Source organism: Dama dama, chromosome 25 (assembly GCF_033118175.1).
Source record: "Dama dama isolate Ldn47 chromosome 25, ASM3311817v1, whole genome shotgun sequence".
Classification (NCBI taxonomy): Eukaryota; Metazoa; Chordata; class Mammalia; order Artiodactyla; family Cervidae; genus Dama; species Dama dama.
The window spans coordinates 40,059,865-40,076,215 of NC_083705.1; the positions used below are offsets into that span (position 1 = coordinate 40,059,865).

Consider the following 16,351-nt stretch of genomic DNA (forward strand, 5'->3'; position numbering starts at 1 on the left):
CATCATCAGAGAAATGGAAATCAAAACTACAATGAGGTACCATTACACTCCAGTCAGGATGGCTGCTATCCAAAAGTCTACAAGCAATAAATGCTGGAGAGGGTGTGGAGAAAAGGGAACCCTCTTACACTGTTGGTAGGAATGCACACTAGTCCAGCTGCTATGGAGAACAGTGTGGAGATTTCTTAAAAAACTGGAAATAGAACTGCCATATGACCCAGCAATCCCACTTCTGGGCATACACACTGAGGAAACCAGATCTGAAAGAGACACGTGCACCCCAATGTTCATCGCAGCACTGTTTATAATAGCCAGGATGTGGAAGCAACCTAGATGCCCATCAGCAGATGAATGGATAAGGAAGAGTACATATACACCATGGAATATTACTCAGCCATTAAAAAGAATTCATTTGAATCAGTTCTAATGAGATGGACGAAACTGGAGCCCATTATACAGAGTGAAGTAAGCCAGAAAGATAAAGAACATTACAGCATACTAACACATATATATGGAATTTAGAAAGATGGTAACGATAACCCTATATGCAAAACAGAAAAAGAGACACAGATGTACAGAACAGACTTTTGGACTCTGTGGGAGAAGGCGAGGGTGGGATGTTTTGAGAGAACAGCATTGAAACATGTATATTATCTATAGTGAAACAGATCACCAGCCGAGGTTGGATGCAGGAGACAAGTGCTCAGGCCTGGTGCACTGGGAAGGCCCAGAGGGATTGGGCAGAGAGGGAGGTGGGAGGGGGGATCGGGATGGGGATTACATGTAAATCCATGGCTGATTCATGTCAATGTATGACAAGACCCACTGCAGTATTGTAAAGTAATTAGCCTCCAACTAATAAAAATAAATGGAAAAAAAAAAAGAACTATTCTGGGGCTTCCCTTGTGGCTCAGTGGTAAAGAATTCACCTGCCAATGCAGGAGACACAGGTTTGATATCTGATCTGGGAAGATGCCACATGCTGCAGAGCAACTAAAGTCTGTGTGCCACAACTACTGAGCCTGCACTCTAGAACCCATGGGCCCCAACTACTGAAGCCCACATGCCCTAGAGCCCTGCTCCACAACAACAAAAGCCATCCTAATGAGAAGCCCGTGCATTGCAACTAGAGAGTAGCCCCCATTCACAGCAACTAGAGAATAGCCTGTGCAGCAACGAAGATACAGCATAGCCTAAAGAAGAAAAAATAATAATTATTCCAAATTATGCTTTTTATACTGGCTAACAAAATTTAAAAAGAAAAACAACTTAGAACCACTCCACCAGGGTCTTAAGAGTAATTTAGCCTATGAAAAGTAGGCTTCCTGGCTACTAGTATACATCTCAAGGAATCAAGTAGGGAAGAACAAACTACTTTAGTTGAGAGCAAGCCAACACCAAGAGGACTGACTCCTGTGGCAAAACTGCTAGGGAGCTGATCTTGCTTTATTGTTTCCTGGAAAAAGAGACCCTATCTGTGCCTGATTCCACTGTCCAAGAAGCAATGGAAGGTAGAGGCAAATGTAATCAATTATAATCTAAAAGAAGACCAGTATCACAAGGATAGTGATAAAAAACATTCCAGGCCATGAGAATATATAACTTTATGACTAGAAATGGGAGAATAAGGGAAATATTGTGCCTTTTTCTTTGAGTTTGCTACTGCTGCTAAGTCGCTTCAGTCGTGACCAACTCTGTGCGACCCCATAGATAGCAGCCCACCAGGCTCCCCTGCCCCTGGGATTCTCCAGGCAAGAACACTGGAGTGGGTTGCCATTTCCTTCTCCAATGGATGAAAAGTGAAAGTGGAATCACTCAGCCGTGTCCGACTCTCAGCAACCCCATGGACTGTAGCCTACCAGGCTCTTCTGTCCAGGGGACTTTCAGGCAAGAGTACTGGAGTTTAAATAAGCTTTAATATCCATCTCTGCTTTTTCTTCCATGAGGGTGAGGAAATTTTAGAAAGCTCATTTTCAATGCAGCTAACCAATTCACTAGTTACCTGGAATAAATACTTCTCACTAATAAATCAAAACACATTTGTCAAAACATCATGTTTGTCAAAACATCATGCTCACTGAAGGAGCACTTTATATCCACAACAAGTTTTTTAAGGACAAGCCATTTGCCTGAATAAACTGAAGGGAAACTTTTGGACACCAGTAGCCAGGCATATATGTTAATGGCACTTAATTCACAGTGTTTTTTTTTTCCATGCCAATGTTTTCTAATAGAAAGGAAAAGTCTACAGCAGTTAACAAAGAAGAATTAAAACACCCTTATAAAATTAAAACACAGAATCTTCCCTAAGTCGTCTTCTTCTTCCCCATGTTTGATTTTTCCCATCAAAATTTCCCCAGAATTTCACATGAAGCATAAAAGAAAGTTTACATATATAATCTAACATCTTTTGCCAGCTATGTGACCTTACCAGACTTATCAGGACCTCAGTTCTTCCATCTGTAAAGAGACACTAAAAATATATGGTTCTTCCCTCTCAAACCTCAGTCTAAAACCCAAACAATGCTCTACTTCCAGTTCCTAACATTTTTAAGTGCACAGATGTTTATGACAGAAACCAGCAGGTACCATGCAACATGCAGTCTTCCCTTCTTTCTTAGTCAAGAGACTTTACTAGGGATGGCAAGGTATAATGTAAAGGGCAATACATCCCAGATTCCCTTGTAGCTATATGATGCTCTGTGATTAAATTCTGGCCAGTGAAATGTTGGCAGAAGTGTTCTCAGTGTTGTAACAAGTTTCTAAGAAGGCTGTAAGACTTGGCTGAAAGAAACTTCCTTTTGCCATTCCTAGAGACTAAAACATAGCTAAAACAGAAGGAGCTCCAGCAGCATCTTGAGATACTGAAAATAGAAGCAATGTCCTCAACAGGGATGCCTGTTGCACAATTCTGGCAAATACTGTTTATATGAATTCTATAAAGCACGTCCCTCTGAAGCCACAGGGCTCTACTTCAAAAGATGATAGAGGAAAAAGATAGAAATTTGATGCCATGAAGTCACCATAACCAGCTATGGACCTTTTTTAAGTGAAAAAGCAGTAAATTTATTCTTTTTTTAAGTTACTTCTAGTCCCTGTTACAAGAAGCCAAACCTAGAGCCTGATCAGGGCTGGGTAGGGATGCAAAGAAAGTAAAAGCAATATGATAAATTAATTTCTTTAAACTATTAAACAGAAATTAGCAGTACTTTTATGTATTACATGAGAAGACTTTCAATTTTTAAAAAAACCTTTTATTATTATTTCGTCTGTAATGTAAACCTTGAAATTTACTTAAATCAGTTAATCTAAGAAACATTTTAAAATATTAAAATACTCTGAAACACTGAGGAAACTGAAAAAAGAAATATTACCTTCACTTAGTAATTTAGCTGTGTCTAGGTCTTGGAAAGAAACTCCTTCATTTAACTGGATGGGACACCGAAAATTCAGCATCTGTAGTAAGTAACTGATTCCATCAACAAGGTACTAAATGAAAGTCAGAAACAAAGAATCCAGGTTATTAAATGCAGAGCTATAGAAACTTCAAATGTTAATATTTTTACTCAGGAGAATACTTGCTATTAGTTATTACTAGATATGTCTTATGGTTATTACATTACAATGCTGTAAGGACCCACTACCTTGAAATATTTTAAAGGGTATTTTAAAGTATAACCCTCCAATTAGTAAAAGGGTATGGGGGGAAAAAACCTTCAAGGATCACAGTGCTGTTGTGGTGAAGGGGCTTTTTAACTCATGAACCATGCTGTGCAGGGCCATACAAAATGATGGGTCATAATCAAGAGTTTTGACAAAATGTGGTCTACTGGAGGAGGAAATGGCAGCCCACTCCAGTATTCTTGACTGAAGAACCCTATGAACAGTATAAAAAGGCAAAAACATATGACACTGGAAGACAAGACCCCAAGGTTAAAAGGTGTCTAACATGCTACTGGGCAGAGGGCAATTACTAATAGCCCCAGAAAGAATGAAGCAGCTGGGCCAAAGCAGAAATGATGCCAGTAGTGGATGTCTCTGCTGATGAAAGTATAGTCCAAAGCTATAAAGAACAAAACTGCATAGGAACTTGGAATGTAAGGTCCACGAATCAAGGTAAATTGGAGGTAGTCAAGCAGGAGGTGGCAAGATTGAACATCAACATCTTAGGAATCAGTGAACTAAAATGGATAGGAATGGGCGGATTTAATTCAGGTGACCATTATATCTACTACTGTGGGCACAAACTCCTTAGAAGCAGTGGAGGAGCCCTCACAGAGTCCAAAATGCAGTACTTGGGTGCAACTTCAAAAATGACAGAATGATCTTGGTTCCCTTCCAAGGCAAAACATTCAACATTCACAGTAATCCCAGTGTACACTCCAACCACTGATGCCAAAGAAGCTGAAGTTGAATGGTTCTATGATGACCTACAAGACCTTCTAGAATTATCACCAAAAAAAAAAAAAAAAAAAAGATGTCCTTTCTATCACAAGGGACTGGAATACAAAGTAGTAAGGCAAGAGATACTCAGAATAACAGCCAAGTTTGGCCTTGGAGTACAAAATGAAGCAAGGCAAAAGCTAACAGAATTCTGTCAAGAAAACATGCTGGCCATAGCAAACACCCTTTTCCAACAACATGGGAGGCAACTCTACACATGGACATCACCATCACCAGATGGTCAATACCAAAATTAGACTGATTATGTTCTTCACAGATAAAGATGGAGAAGCTGTATACAGTCACAAAAATAAGACCTGGAGCCGACTGTGGCTCAGATCATGAGCTACTTATTGCAAAATTCAAGCTTAAATTGAAGAAAGTAGGGAAAACCACTAGACCATTCAAGCATGACCTAATAAAATCCCTAATGATTATATACAGTGGAAGTGACAAACAGATTCAAGGGATTAGATCTGATAGACAGAGTGCCTGAAGAACTATGGACAGAAGTTCATAACATTATACAGGAGGCAGTGACCAACACCATCCCAGAGAAAAAGAAATGCAAGAAGACAAAGAGATTGTCTGAGGAGGTTTTAGAAATTGCTGTGAAAAGAAGAAAAGTGAGAGGCAAGGGAAAAAGGAAAATATATACCCAACTGAATGCCGAATTCCAAAAAGAGCAGGGAGAGATAAGAAGGCCTTCTTAAATGAAAAATGCAAAGAAATAGAGGAAAAAACAGAATGGGAAAGACTAGATATCGTCAAGAGAATGAGAGATATCCAGGAAACATTTCATGCAAGAATGGGCATAAGGGACAGAAACGGTAAAAACCTAACAGAAGCAGAAGAGATTAAGAAGAGGTGGCAAAAATACACAGAAGAACTATACAAAAAGAACTATACAAAAACTATACAAAAAGGTTATCTGGGATAACCATGATGGTGTGATCACTCACCTAGAGCCAGACATCCTGGAGTGTGAAGTCAAGTGGCCCTCAGGAAGCATTACTACAGACAAAGCTAGTAAAGGTGATGGAATTCCAGCTGAGCTATTTCAAATACTAGAGATGGTGCTGTGAAAGTACTATACTCAATATGCCAGCAAATTTGGAAAATTCAGCAGTGGCCATAGGACTGGAAAAGATCAGTTTTCATTTCAATCCCAAAGAGCAGCAATGCCAAATAATGTTTCAACAACTGCAAAATTACACTCATTTTACGTGCTATTTTAACAAGGCTATACTCAAAATCCTTCAAGCTAGGCTTCAGCAGTACCTGAACCAAGAATTTCTGATGTACAAGCTGGGTTTAGAAAAGGCAAAGAAACCAGAGACTAATTTGCCATCAATTTGCTATATCATGAAGAAAGCAAAGGAGTTCCAGAAAAACATCTATTTCTGCTTTACTGACTACACTAAAATCTTGTGTGGATCACAACAAACTGTGCAAAATTCTTAAAAGAGATTGGAATACCAGACCACCCTACCTGCCTCCTGAGAAACCTGTATGCAGGTCAGGAAGCAACAGTTAGAACCTTACATGGAACAACTGACTGGTTCAAAATAGGAAAAGGAGTATGTCAAGGCTGTTTATTGTCACCTACTTATTTAACTTGTATGTAGAGTACATGTACATCATGTGAAATGCCAGACTGGATGAAGTTCAAGCTGAACTCAAGATAGCCAGGAGAAGTATCAACAACTTCAGATATGCAGATCATACCACTCTAATGGCAGAAAGCGAAGAGGAACTAAAGAGCCTCTTAATGAAGGTGAAAGAAGAGAGTGAAAAAGCTGGCTTGAAACTCAGCACTAAAAAAATACCAAGATCATGGCATCTGGTCCCATCACTTCATTCCAAATAGAATGTAAAAAAGTGAAAACAGTGACAGATTTCATTTTCTTGAGCTCCAGAATCACTGCAGACAGTGACTGCAGCCATAAAATTAAAAGATGTCTGCTTCTGTAAGGAAACCTATGGCAAAGCTAGACAGTGTAGTTAAAAAGCAGAGATATCACTTAGCTGATAAAGGTCCATATAGTCAAAGCTATGGCTTTTCCATAAGTCATGTATGAATGTGAGAGTTGGACCATAAAGAAGGCTGAATGCTGAAGAATTGATGCTGTTGAGCTATGGTGCTGGCGAAGACTCTTGAGAATCCCTTGGACTGCAAGATCAAACCAGTCAATATTAAAGGAAATCAACTCTGAATATTCACTGGAAGGACTTATGCTGAAGCTGAAATGCCAATACTTTGGCCACGTGATCGTCAACTCACTGGAAAGACCCTGATATTGTGAAAGACTAAAGGCAACAGGAGAGGATCAGATAGCACCACCAACTCAATGGACATGAATTTGAGCAAACTCTGGGAGATAGTGGAGGACAGAAGAACCTCACATGCTACATTCCACAGGCTGCACAGTCAGACACAACTTAGGGGCTGAACAAGGGAAAAATTACTAACCAAGAACACATGATTCAGTAACATACTTGTCAAAAATGTCATCGGAGAAAGAAATCAATAAAGATAATAAAGATGTGTTCAATAGCAACTTGTTAAAAATATGGATACACTTACTATAATTTGGAAATACTATAATCAAATTTTTACATCTGAAACTGTTGACCTCTCATTTGCAGGCCCACATAAACTGTGTACAACCAACCCAAGATAGGAAGGATCCATAGTGATACAAATATTAGGACAGGATCTTTGCTTTTACTGATTTGGTCAGAAGAATCAGGAAAAATCAGAGAGCCACAATTTTCTAAGAGCAGGGTCATGTGGAATCTTTAGGAGTGATCTGCTGATAGAAAGAGGCTCACTACCAAGTTTGTTTTCTTCAGGCCAAAAAATATGCTTAGAAATTAATATAGATTATCTGTCTTATATTTTAAAAAATAAAAATCTGGGACTTATAAAAAAAAGTGTAAAACTTCCCAGTTTACAAGGGATTTTCACATGTTATTTTATGGTTTTTCTTTTCCACACTGTTTAATCTTTACAGTAAGTCCAATTTAAGATTACACAGCTGATAAGTACAGGCCTGGAATGAAAACCCAAGCCCTTTGATTCCTTGGTTCTTAATCCTATATTAAAGACAGATTTTAGAAACATTTAAATGTCAACAATCAAATATGTATGAGGAATTTGCCTTTTTACCTTTTTAAGTAAGCCAGATTTTCTTGTGAGCCATTCTCTCCTTTTGGTCAGAGAATGACAATACATATAGAGTAGGGCTCCTCGCCTCCAGGAGAGACATTCCAGGAGTTCATCTCCAAGCAAACTGCAGTGCTAAAATACAACAAAGACTCAGTTAAGAAGAGAAACTTCATGTCTGTAAAAATAAAAATTAAATTTCAAAATATTGAGAAATTAAAAATATTCATTTCATAAAAATCTGCCCTTTACTTAGCAACCTACACAGGAATGACTTACTTTGAATCAATTAGAAATACAGACATCTATTGCTACATAAAAATTAAAATAGCTACTCCAATTTACAAATATTTCTAGCTAACTGATATTCAAGTGTTTTAGTAACTAAATCCTTTAATGTATTTCAAATGTAAGTATTCCACAGTCTGATGGAAAAAGTAAGTTTTCAGAAATACATACATGTTACTTGAAACATTTTCTACTACTACTAAATTAAAATAATGAAAAGATATATACAAAAATAATTTAATGAATCAAACTTTTATTATGTGGTATCATTTAAAACTTGGGATTACTTATTTCCACAGTTAGCATTCCCTGATAAAACAGAGAGCAACAAAGATATTTCAGTAGAGACAGCCAGCAGATAGTTGAAGATGAGAAATTATTTGCCTGAATGAATGGATTTCCCTGCTGATCCATGGGTTTAGAGTAGTCAGGGCTGGATACAAAAATCTTGGAAATCATTGAAATAGAGACAGCAGTAAAAAGCGTGTGGACAAGTTGTCAAAGAAAGACAAAATAGAACTATTAGAGGATTAAGGAGATATTCTTGGGGATTGCCTATGTTTCCAGAATGGGATAGAGGTGAGATGCTTAGAAAGAGAAAGAGCAAGGCTTCTCAGAGATGAAGAGAAGCATGCAAGGCCTTCAGGGATGCTATGATCCTTGGAAAGAAAGCAAATGTCCAGGAGAAAGAGGACTGTGAAAGAACCAGAGATGTGGTCATTAAGATTACAAGGAATCTTCCAGAAAACATAGCATCTGCAAAAGTAAAGGGAGTAGAAACAGCAAATGTGCATCTTTAGAAAATGACTATGCACTGTGCAAAACTTTATCATAGAAAATGTTCTGAAACATATTTATAAAAATGGATACTTTAGTTTTGACATCAGTCTGAAACATTCAACTCTCATATATCCCTCCTTCAGTCAATTTAAAACAGAGACAAAGACACATTCAAGAAAAAAAAACATAGATCCTAAAGGGTAGTCTAGCAGGAGTTAGCAGCATTCCACCATAATTCACAGTTGTGCAAATCTTACTTTTGGATGCATATTATTTTCTTTAACCAAAATTTCTGGTTCTGAAAGAAAATTGATCAACTCTTTTACTTTCTGTGAAGAATCTTCAGGAAAATCTTCATCTACTAGCTTGTTCTCCTCAAAATATGTCATGTCCAAAATAGCCTGAAGTAAGAGAGAAAAAAGTATAATATAAAAGATTTGAATTAGAATGAATAACTCTTACAGTTTAATCTTACATATATTCTTTGCAACCCCATGGACTGTAGTCTGCCAGGCTCCTCTGTCTGTGGGGTTTTTCAGGCAAGAACACTGGAATGGGTTGTCATTTCCTTCTTCAGGGGATCTTCCCAGGGATTGAACCTGCATCTCCTGCATTGCGGGTGGACTATTTACCCGCTGAGCCATCAGGGAAGGCCCAGTAGTCCTAGCTGTAAATATAATCTAAGACAAATTTACAGTAAACTTCGTAAGATTTAACTAAATACTGATTTAAGATAATCCAGCTTTCCTCAAAAAATAAAATGGATATTTATGTTTTAATTCAGGTAAGTTAATCATATACAATTATAAAAAGTTTTTTATGTTCTTTATTATTTGCATATATTACTTTCTGAACATTTTCTAAATGCCTGCCATTATCAAGAAAAGGTCACTACCTCCAGTTTTGTACACTGAATCTTCAAAGGATTACCTGTTTCCCCAAATGAAGAGCCAGCACTTTCAAACTACCCAATCCTTTGTCTCTGTTTAACCTACTTGACGAAGACTAAGGAAACTGAGTTCTGCTCAGTTGGTCGATTCTATCTAACCAACCAAAGACAAGCCATATTTTACTTCTTTTTTAAAGCCTCAGTTTCTTCATTGACAAATTGTCTTTTAAAGTCCCTGGCCTTGAGGATAAAATGAATTAACATATGTAAATCACTTAGAACATGACCTAGCACACAGCACTACTTAAGTGACAGGTGCTCTTGTGTTAGAAGCCTAAGCCAGGAAGGGAGAGATCATCATCCTAAGGAAAAGGACCTGTTGATTCAGAACCACAAGTAAGCTCCAGAAGGGTTTGATGAATTTTAATTATATCTCTAATTCTTTTGCCTTATTCTCAGAAATAAGTTAAAATGTCTACAGCTCTCCCATATGAAAGAAGTAAGATAAACAGGGAACCTTCTGAAGGGAAAGAAAGAAAGTGAAGCAAATTTCTCCCGAGCTGCAATAGCTCTCTGGGGTTTGTGGGTCCTTGTCAGAGGCTCATTCAACCACATCTGAAGGCAGAAACTATCTCTATGTATCTCCTAACAGAAAGCAGTGTCAGGCAGCTAAGTGCTATGAATGTGTGTTTTGGAAACTCGACTAAGTTTACTCTTATTTCCTATAACAACTTCATCTTTATTATCCCCTGGCAATCAAGTAAGGGCATACAAAGCACTCTGTCAACTATAAAGTGCTATATAAGTGATAGCTACTATAATAAAACTACGTTTTTTTCAGGCTTTGCTTTTTTGTTGTGCTGCACAAATGCAGGATCTTAGTTCCCTCATGGATCTCCATCAGGGTGAAGTCTGTGCCCTCTGCAATGGAAGAACAGAGTCTTAACCACTACATTGCCAGGGAAGTCTCTCAAAATTATGTTTATTAATGTGAACTTGCCTCAGCAGTTTGAGAAAACCTAGAAAACAGACCTTGTCCATAGAGAAGTCTGAATTTGAAAGAAAAGTGAAAGAAGAAGGGGGAATAGTTTTCTGTTCTTATGGACTTGTATAACGAAAGCAAAGGTAGTAAAGCAAAGAATCCAAAGGAAAGCTAAATTTCAGGGAAAAAAAAAAATAACCAGAGGCCTTATAGAAACCTCTATTCCCTCTGACTAACCTTTCAGAGCTTGGAAATTGCGCATATGAGTATTTTGCTTAATCATCTATACAGGGAAGCAATATTGTTATCTGTAAGACTTTTTCCCTGAGTTTATAATCCACACATCCAATAAACTTTACTTCTTTGAAAACTGCCTCACAGTTTCAAGTTTATATGCCTTATACACAGTTTTTTGAACAAAAACATTATAAATAAAGAACATTAAACCTAAATTTTGGAGTCAACTCTCTTAAGTAAGAACCTGCCTCCACAATATGTCAGAAACAATCTGATTCAGTACCTGTGTGTAAAGTTCTAGAAGATTTGATGGGGTTGAACATTCTTTGTCTTCACCACACTGAAATTTCAATTTTTCTAGAGCTGCAGAGGCGCGAATTAAAAAGTGATCTAGAAGAGATAAAAATATGATTACCTCACCTAGTTTCAGGTGTCTTTTAAAGAAAAAAAAGCTACATATCTAAAATGATAAAATTAATACAACATAGTAATATATTTTCTAAAACATGAAATATATCATAATACCTAACTCAACTTAAATTTATCATGGAAATTTTTCCTTAAAAGCTGGACTTAAAACTTTCTAGGTTCAGTTGCCATTTCTTAAGCACAACCTGTACTTTCATAATGTTTATTTTATGATGCTAACATACTCAAAACATTTAAGCATTAAATTTAAAACTTTTATTGGAAGAGTACAAATAATATACACAAATCTACAGAAAGGACTTCCACTAAAAACTTATAATTTCATAAATACATTCTGCGAAGGAAAAAGACTGATTAAACCAAATGCCTCATAAAATATAAGTGCTGTTAGTTATAAAATTATAACTTTGTAATTATATTCACATATTTATGTATACAAATAGCTGTTGTAAGTAAAATTACACCATATACCTGAGTAGTTTATTTCTTAAAAACCTAGAAATCAAAACCTGGACAAAATTAAGTATTTCTGATATACCCTCTAAAAGCAACTTGTCCTCACTTCCCCTCTACATTGTCTAATTCATTCCTTTTTTCTTTTGCTTCTACAGTTTCACCTTTTCTTATGAATTTTTCCTCCCTAACCTACCAATTGTCCATACCAAGGTGCTATCCACCCTTCTGCATCCTGGGTTGGAAAAGAACCCCTGGAGGAGGGCATGGCAATCCATTACAGTATTCTTGCCTAGAGAATCCCCATGGACAGAGGAGCCTGGTGGGCTACAGTCCAAAGAGCTGCAAAGCGTCGGACACTGAGCAACGATGCACACACACACATCATCAAAAAAAACATCAAGACACTTAGATCCTTGAGATTGCCCCTCTGTAGCTTTCTCCACAAATATATAACCTTTTCCCCTCACTGGTAAACGGACAATGTAGGACCTGGTGAGGGTCCATCTGATCCAGCCTCAGCACCTACATAGGTAGGTAAGCAGATCAGTGTTGGAACAAAAGCATCACCAGTTTAAGTTGCATCTGGCAGTAATACGACAACCTTAAACTTTCCCTGGTAAGGCCGAACCTATATCTAGACCAGATTCTGAAAGCTTTAAGGTCCAGTATTCACCTAAATTGAAAACTACTTCTTCAGCACTGCCCTCCTATCTCTCCTCAGCCCAGAAGCATCAACCCGACAGCTCAGGAAAAAAGATTCTACTGTGAACTGAAATGGTTTGGAACATGACACTCCTCAGAAGCTTCTTTAAACAATGAGTTGATATTTTCTTCTTAATTTGAAGGATTATTTTAAATGTAAAGACCTGCACTGAATTCATCAAACCATTGCTAAAGGCGCATTTCACATGAACTCATGTCATAATTAGAGAAGTGGAGGGATAATGGCTCACCGTTTTAGAAAATTTTTAGGAAACGTAGAATTTTTCCTAACCATTCAGTCAACATAGTGACTGACAAGGCAAAGATAAGAGATTCTAACATGGTCCTCAGAAAAGGTCCCTCTAATGGTCTATTTCCACATCGTAAACACATTGTGCTTGTACAATGAGAAATAAATGAACAAAAATTGACCAGTAGTAGAAAGGCAAGTATTCTTACATGGACTAATGTCTGGCTGTATCTGATCAAATTCAAAAACTACAGGAACTATCAATCCCTACAACCTAATATAAATATCATTAAAGAACAAATTTTTACTGTGTATTATTTTTGTTGTATTGGAAAATACAAGTTCAAATACATGGAACTATGTTTTAGTTAAACTTCATAAAATCAAATCTTGCTAGTAATACTGAACAATTCATAACGTGGACCACTATTATTGCAATTCTAATACATTTCAGAACTTTAAAGTCTCCAAACAAGAATTTATTACTTTTCAGCCCTCACTCTAGACTAGATTAAAGTATTCTTCCATTGGAAAATGAGAATGGCTTTTGGGTTTATTGGTAAGTGAATAGTATACATTCTTTCATCTCTTCAAGACTGGTTCTAATGGAGCTGGAGTGGGGTGGAAATCACTGAATAGTTTATTTAGAAGTAACTTAGATACACTTACAGACAACAGCTACTGGAATAGCTACTACTGTCCATGAACTAAAATTATTCATGTGATTCACTTACCACAAACCAAAAAAGGAAACAACTTCAGGGTAGTCTTGTGGATTTTAAACAACAGACCCCTAAGAAAAGAAAATCCAGCAAATAGTCTTGTATGGAACTAGAGCCATTTTATCATGGACCTTATTTAATAAATTCACCAACTATTCAATCGCTTGGGAAAACGTTCCATTACTATTTACCTATGACTCCGAAGACAATGAGACAGCCCATAAAATTTTTTTAAACTTTCTATCTGTAAGTAAACGTGCAAAAGTGGCTAAGAAAGAACGTAGAAATCTATAGGTAGCTGGTAAGTAATGAAAAAGAGCAAACGTCGAGGTGATTCTCTGTGTCAGTTTTTCCTAAGGAAACCGCCTAGATATTAAAAAAAAAAAAAAAAAAAGTGTCCTAGTACTGACAGGGCCCTTGTGACAACTCAGGTTATGAAGGTGAGAGAGTCGTTTTAATTATGCCAATGTAAATCTCTTCTGTAGACTACTGTTTACAGTTGAGTTTATAGACTTCAAAACACAACACAGAAATTTACAACGTAACGATAAAAAAGTAGAACTATTATACATGCCAAACTATCTTTACGACATGCAAAACTACCATTACTTATTTGCGTACCACCATCCAACTTTAACCACTCATTTAAACTTCCCTGTGTACTTTCATCCAGATCTCCCCCTTTTGCCAGTCGCCACCGAGACAGTTAAAGACAAGAAGCACTGATTTGCCTGAGATTTCAGCGGTTTTCGCGGGTTATGAAAAACCTGGTCCGGAAGTAAACACCTTTGCCTTAAAGCGATGTGAGCTGCTGGAGGTAGACAAGAGACCGCCCAGCTAGGGCCAGAAGCGCAACACCTTCGGTAGTTCTGGCCTGGAATCCACAGACTACAGGCCGCAGCCCCCGCCCCTATGGCCGTCGAGAGCCAGCTCCGAACAACCGCCCGCCTGCCCGCCTCCCTCTCCTCGGCTCCCTCACCATCTTCGCCGGCGGCTTCGCTAAGTTGTTGTATGTGGGCCTGAGCCAGGTCTCCGAGTTCCTCCACTCGCCTCACCACACTGGAGCTTGCGGCCGCCATGGCCACAACGGGCGGGCGCGCCCAGTCACGTGACCGCGCCGGCCCGCGGTCACCTGATCCCCCCGGTGCGGGCGGGGCTGCTTGGGGCGGAGCTCTCTTGGTTGGTAGGAGGGGACCCCAGTTACGAGAAAGGGCTGGCTCAGGCCCGCAAAGGTTGTTCCGGGTTATCCTTTTCCTCCAGGACTTCTCCTTCCACAGCCCTGAGTAGGCATTTTGAGGACGGGCGTGACGTCAGGACACGCCTCCCTCCCGCCCCACTTCTAAACCAATAGAGAGCCGCCGGCTCTGTCTTCCGCGCTGATCCAATGAAAAGCCAGCTCTCTCCGCCGGGGTCTGGCTGGAGAGCATAGCTGCAGCGCTAGATTCCTTTGTGGGACATCTCTGGTGGCTCAGACGTTAAGGCGTCTGCTTATAACGCGGAGAGACCCCGGTTCAATCCCTGCGTCGGGAAGATCCTCTGGAGAAGGAAATAGCAACACACTCCAGTGTTTTTGCTTGGAAAATCCAATGGATGGAGAAGCCTGCGTTGGGGTCCCAAAGAGTCGGACACGACTGAGTGACTTCACTTCTTCAACAGAGCAGACATTAACCTCTGGAAATAGGGCTATCTGGTTTTGGTTGTCTAAAATACGGAAAGCCCGACTGGCTCTTCTGGAGCACATCCAAATCTCTGAGAGGTTATTGTGGGTCTGGTTGGGCTTGCCTGGTGTCTCAACGGTAAAGAATCTGCGTGCAATGGAGGAGACAGGGATTGGATCCATGGGACCTCTAAACTCTGGTGGAAATTCCCAGTCTTGGGTTTGCTTTATTTTTGGTCTGGTTTGTCATTCATCTCGTCCCAGTGTACAAAAATTTTGCATTTACAAAAATTTCTATTGCCACATATCTCTAGACCCTCCCTTAAAGAGGGTCTAAAGAGCTTCATGGGCAAAGTTCTCAACTGTGAGTTTCAAACCACTGAGAAGTCTAACTTCCATTGTCCATTCCCTATTTTCTTGCCTCTGATCAAACAAACCTTAATTCATCTTTTTCATTTTTTGATTTGACACAGTGTATCTTGAATAATCTCCATCCTATCTTCTGTCTTATGGAAGTTAGTTTTTTATTTAATAAGGGATACTAAAAATAGGTGCCAACTAAAAATTGTCACTTGTCATCTGTTGCCATTTTACAAGAATGAAGTCACTAGCCATTGTTGTCACTGACCTTCAACACACCCTGAAAGGAGTTCAGGGCAGAGATCAGAAATGAGGCATGCTGTGCTCTAGGAAAAACTGGCAGAACAGGCCTTTGGATGGTTATTTTCAGGAGAAGATTTTGTGAGCCCAGTTTCTTGTATCTTCTCATGCCTGGAAAACCACTAAAGTCTTTAACGGAGACATCTGTTCCTCATGACTAGCATCAAACCTTTGCAAAAAAGTGTGCCTGATTGCAAGTATCCTCCTTCACTAAAACCATGTGTATACTGACAGGTCCTCAGAGCTATGTACAGCCCAGGCTATAGTCCTCATCAGGTCCCAAATAAAACTTAATTCACAACTCACTGTGCATTTTTTTTTTCTCTCAGTTTACATGAGGAAGCTGTGTGGTGTGATTTATAAGTGATTGGCCACAATGGCTTTCTTAGCTGACCTTTGCAACAAGTTTCTTCCATCTTCAATTCACCTAAAATATAGAGGGCAGGAAACATATTTACTTTTGTGTCCTCAGTGATTCCTACAGTGCCTGATACATGATAAATACTCAGGAAAAGTTTATTAATTAAACAAAAATTTCGTGTTATCTTGTCAATATCAATTCAATTCAGTCGATCAGTCATGTCCGATTCTTTGTTACCCCATGGAATGCCAGGCTTCCCTGTCCATCACCAACTCCCAGAGCTTGCTCAAACTCATGTCCATCTAATGCTAATGCCATCCAACCAT

General features: G+C 38.7%; 1 protein-coding gene across 2 annotated transcripts in view; it reads right to left on the reverse strand.

The window, feature by feature from the left end:
* The window catches only part of RIMOC1 (RAB7A interacting MON1-CCZ1 complex subunit 1), a 28,641-nt gene extending 14,159 nt beyond the window's left edge, over positions 1-14,482 (reverse strand). For both annotated transcript variants that reach the window (XM_061129874.1, XM_061129872.1), the window contains exons 1-5: positions 14,327-14,482; positions 11,072-11,178; positions 8,938-9,081; positions 7,616-7,747; positions 3,375-3,489 (exon numbers count right to left, since the gene is read on the reverse strand). In XM_061129874.1, coding sequence (XP_060985857.1) covers positions 3,375-3,489; positions 7,616-7,747; positions 8,938-9,081; positions 11,072-11,178; positions 14,327-14,426 — 598 coding nt within the window. In that variant the 5' untranslated portion in view covers positions 14,427-14,482. The remainder of the gene's footprint in view (positions 1-3,374; positions 3,490-7,615; positions 7,748-8,937; positions 9,082-11,071; positions 11,179-14,326) is intronic.
* Positions 14,483-16,351: the final 1,869 nt, after the last annotated feature.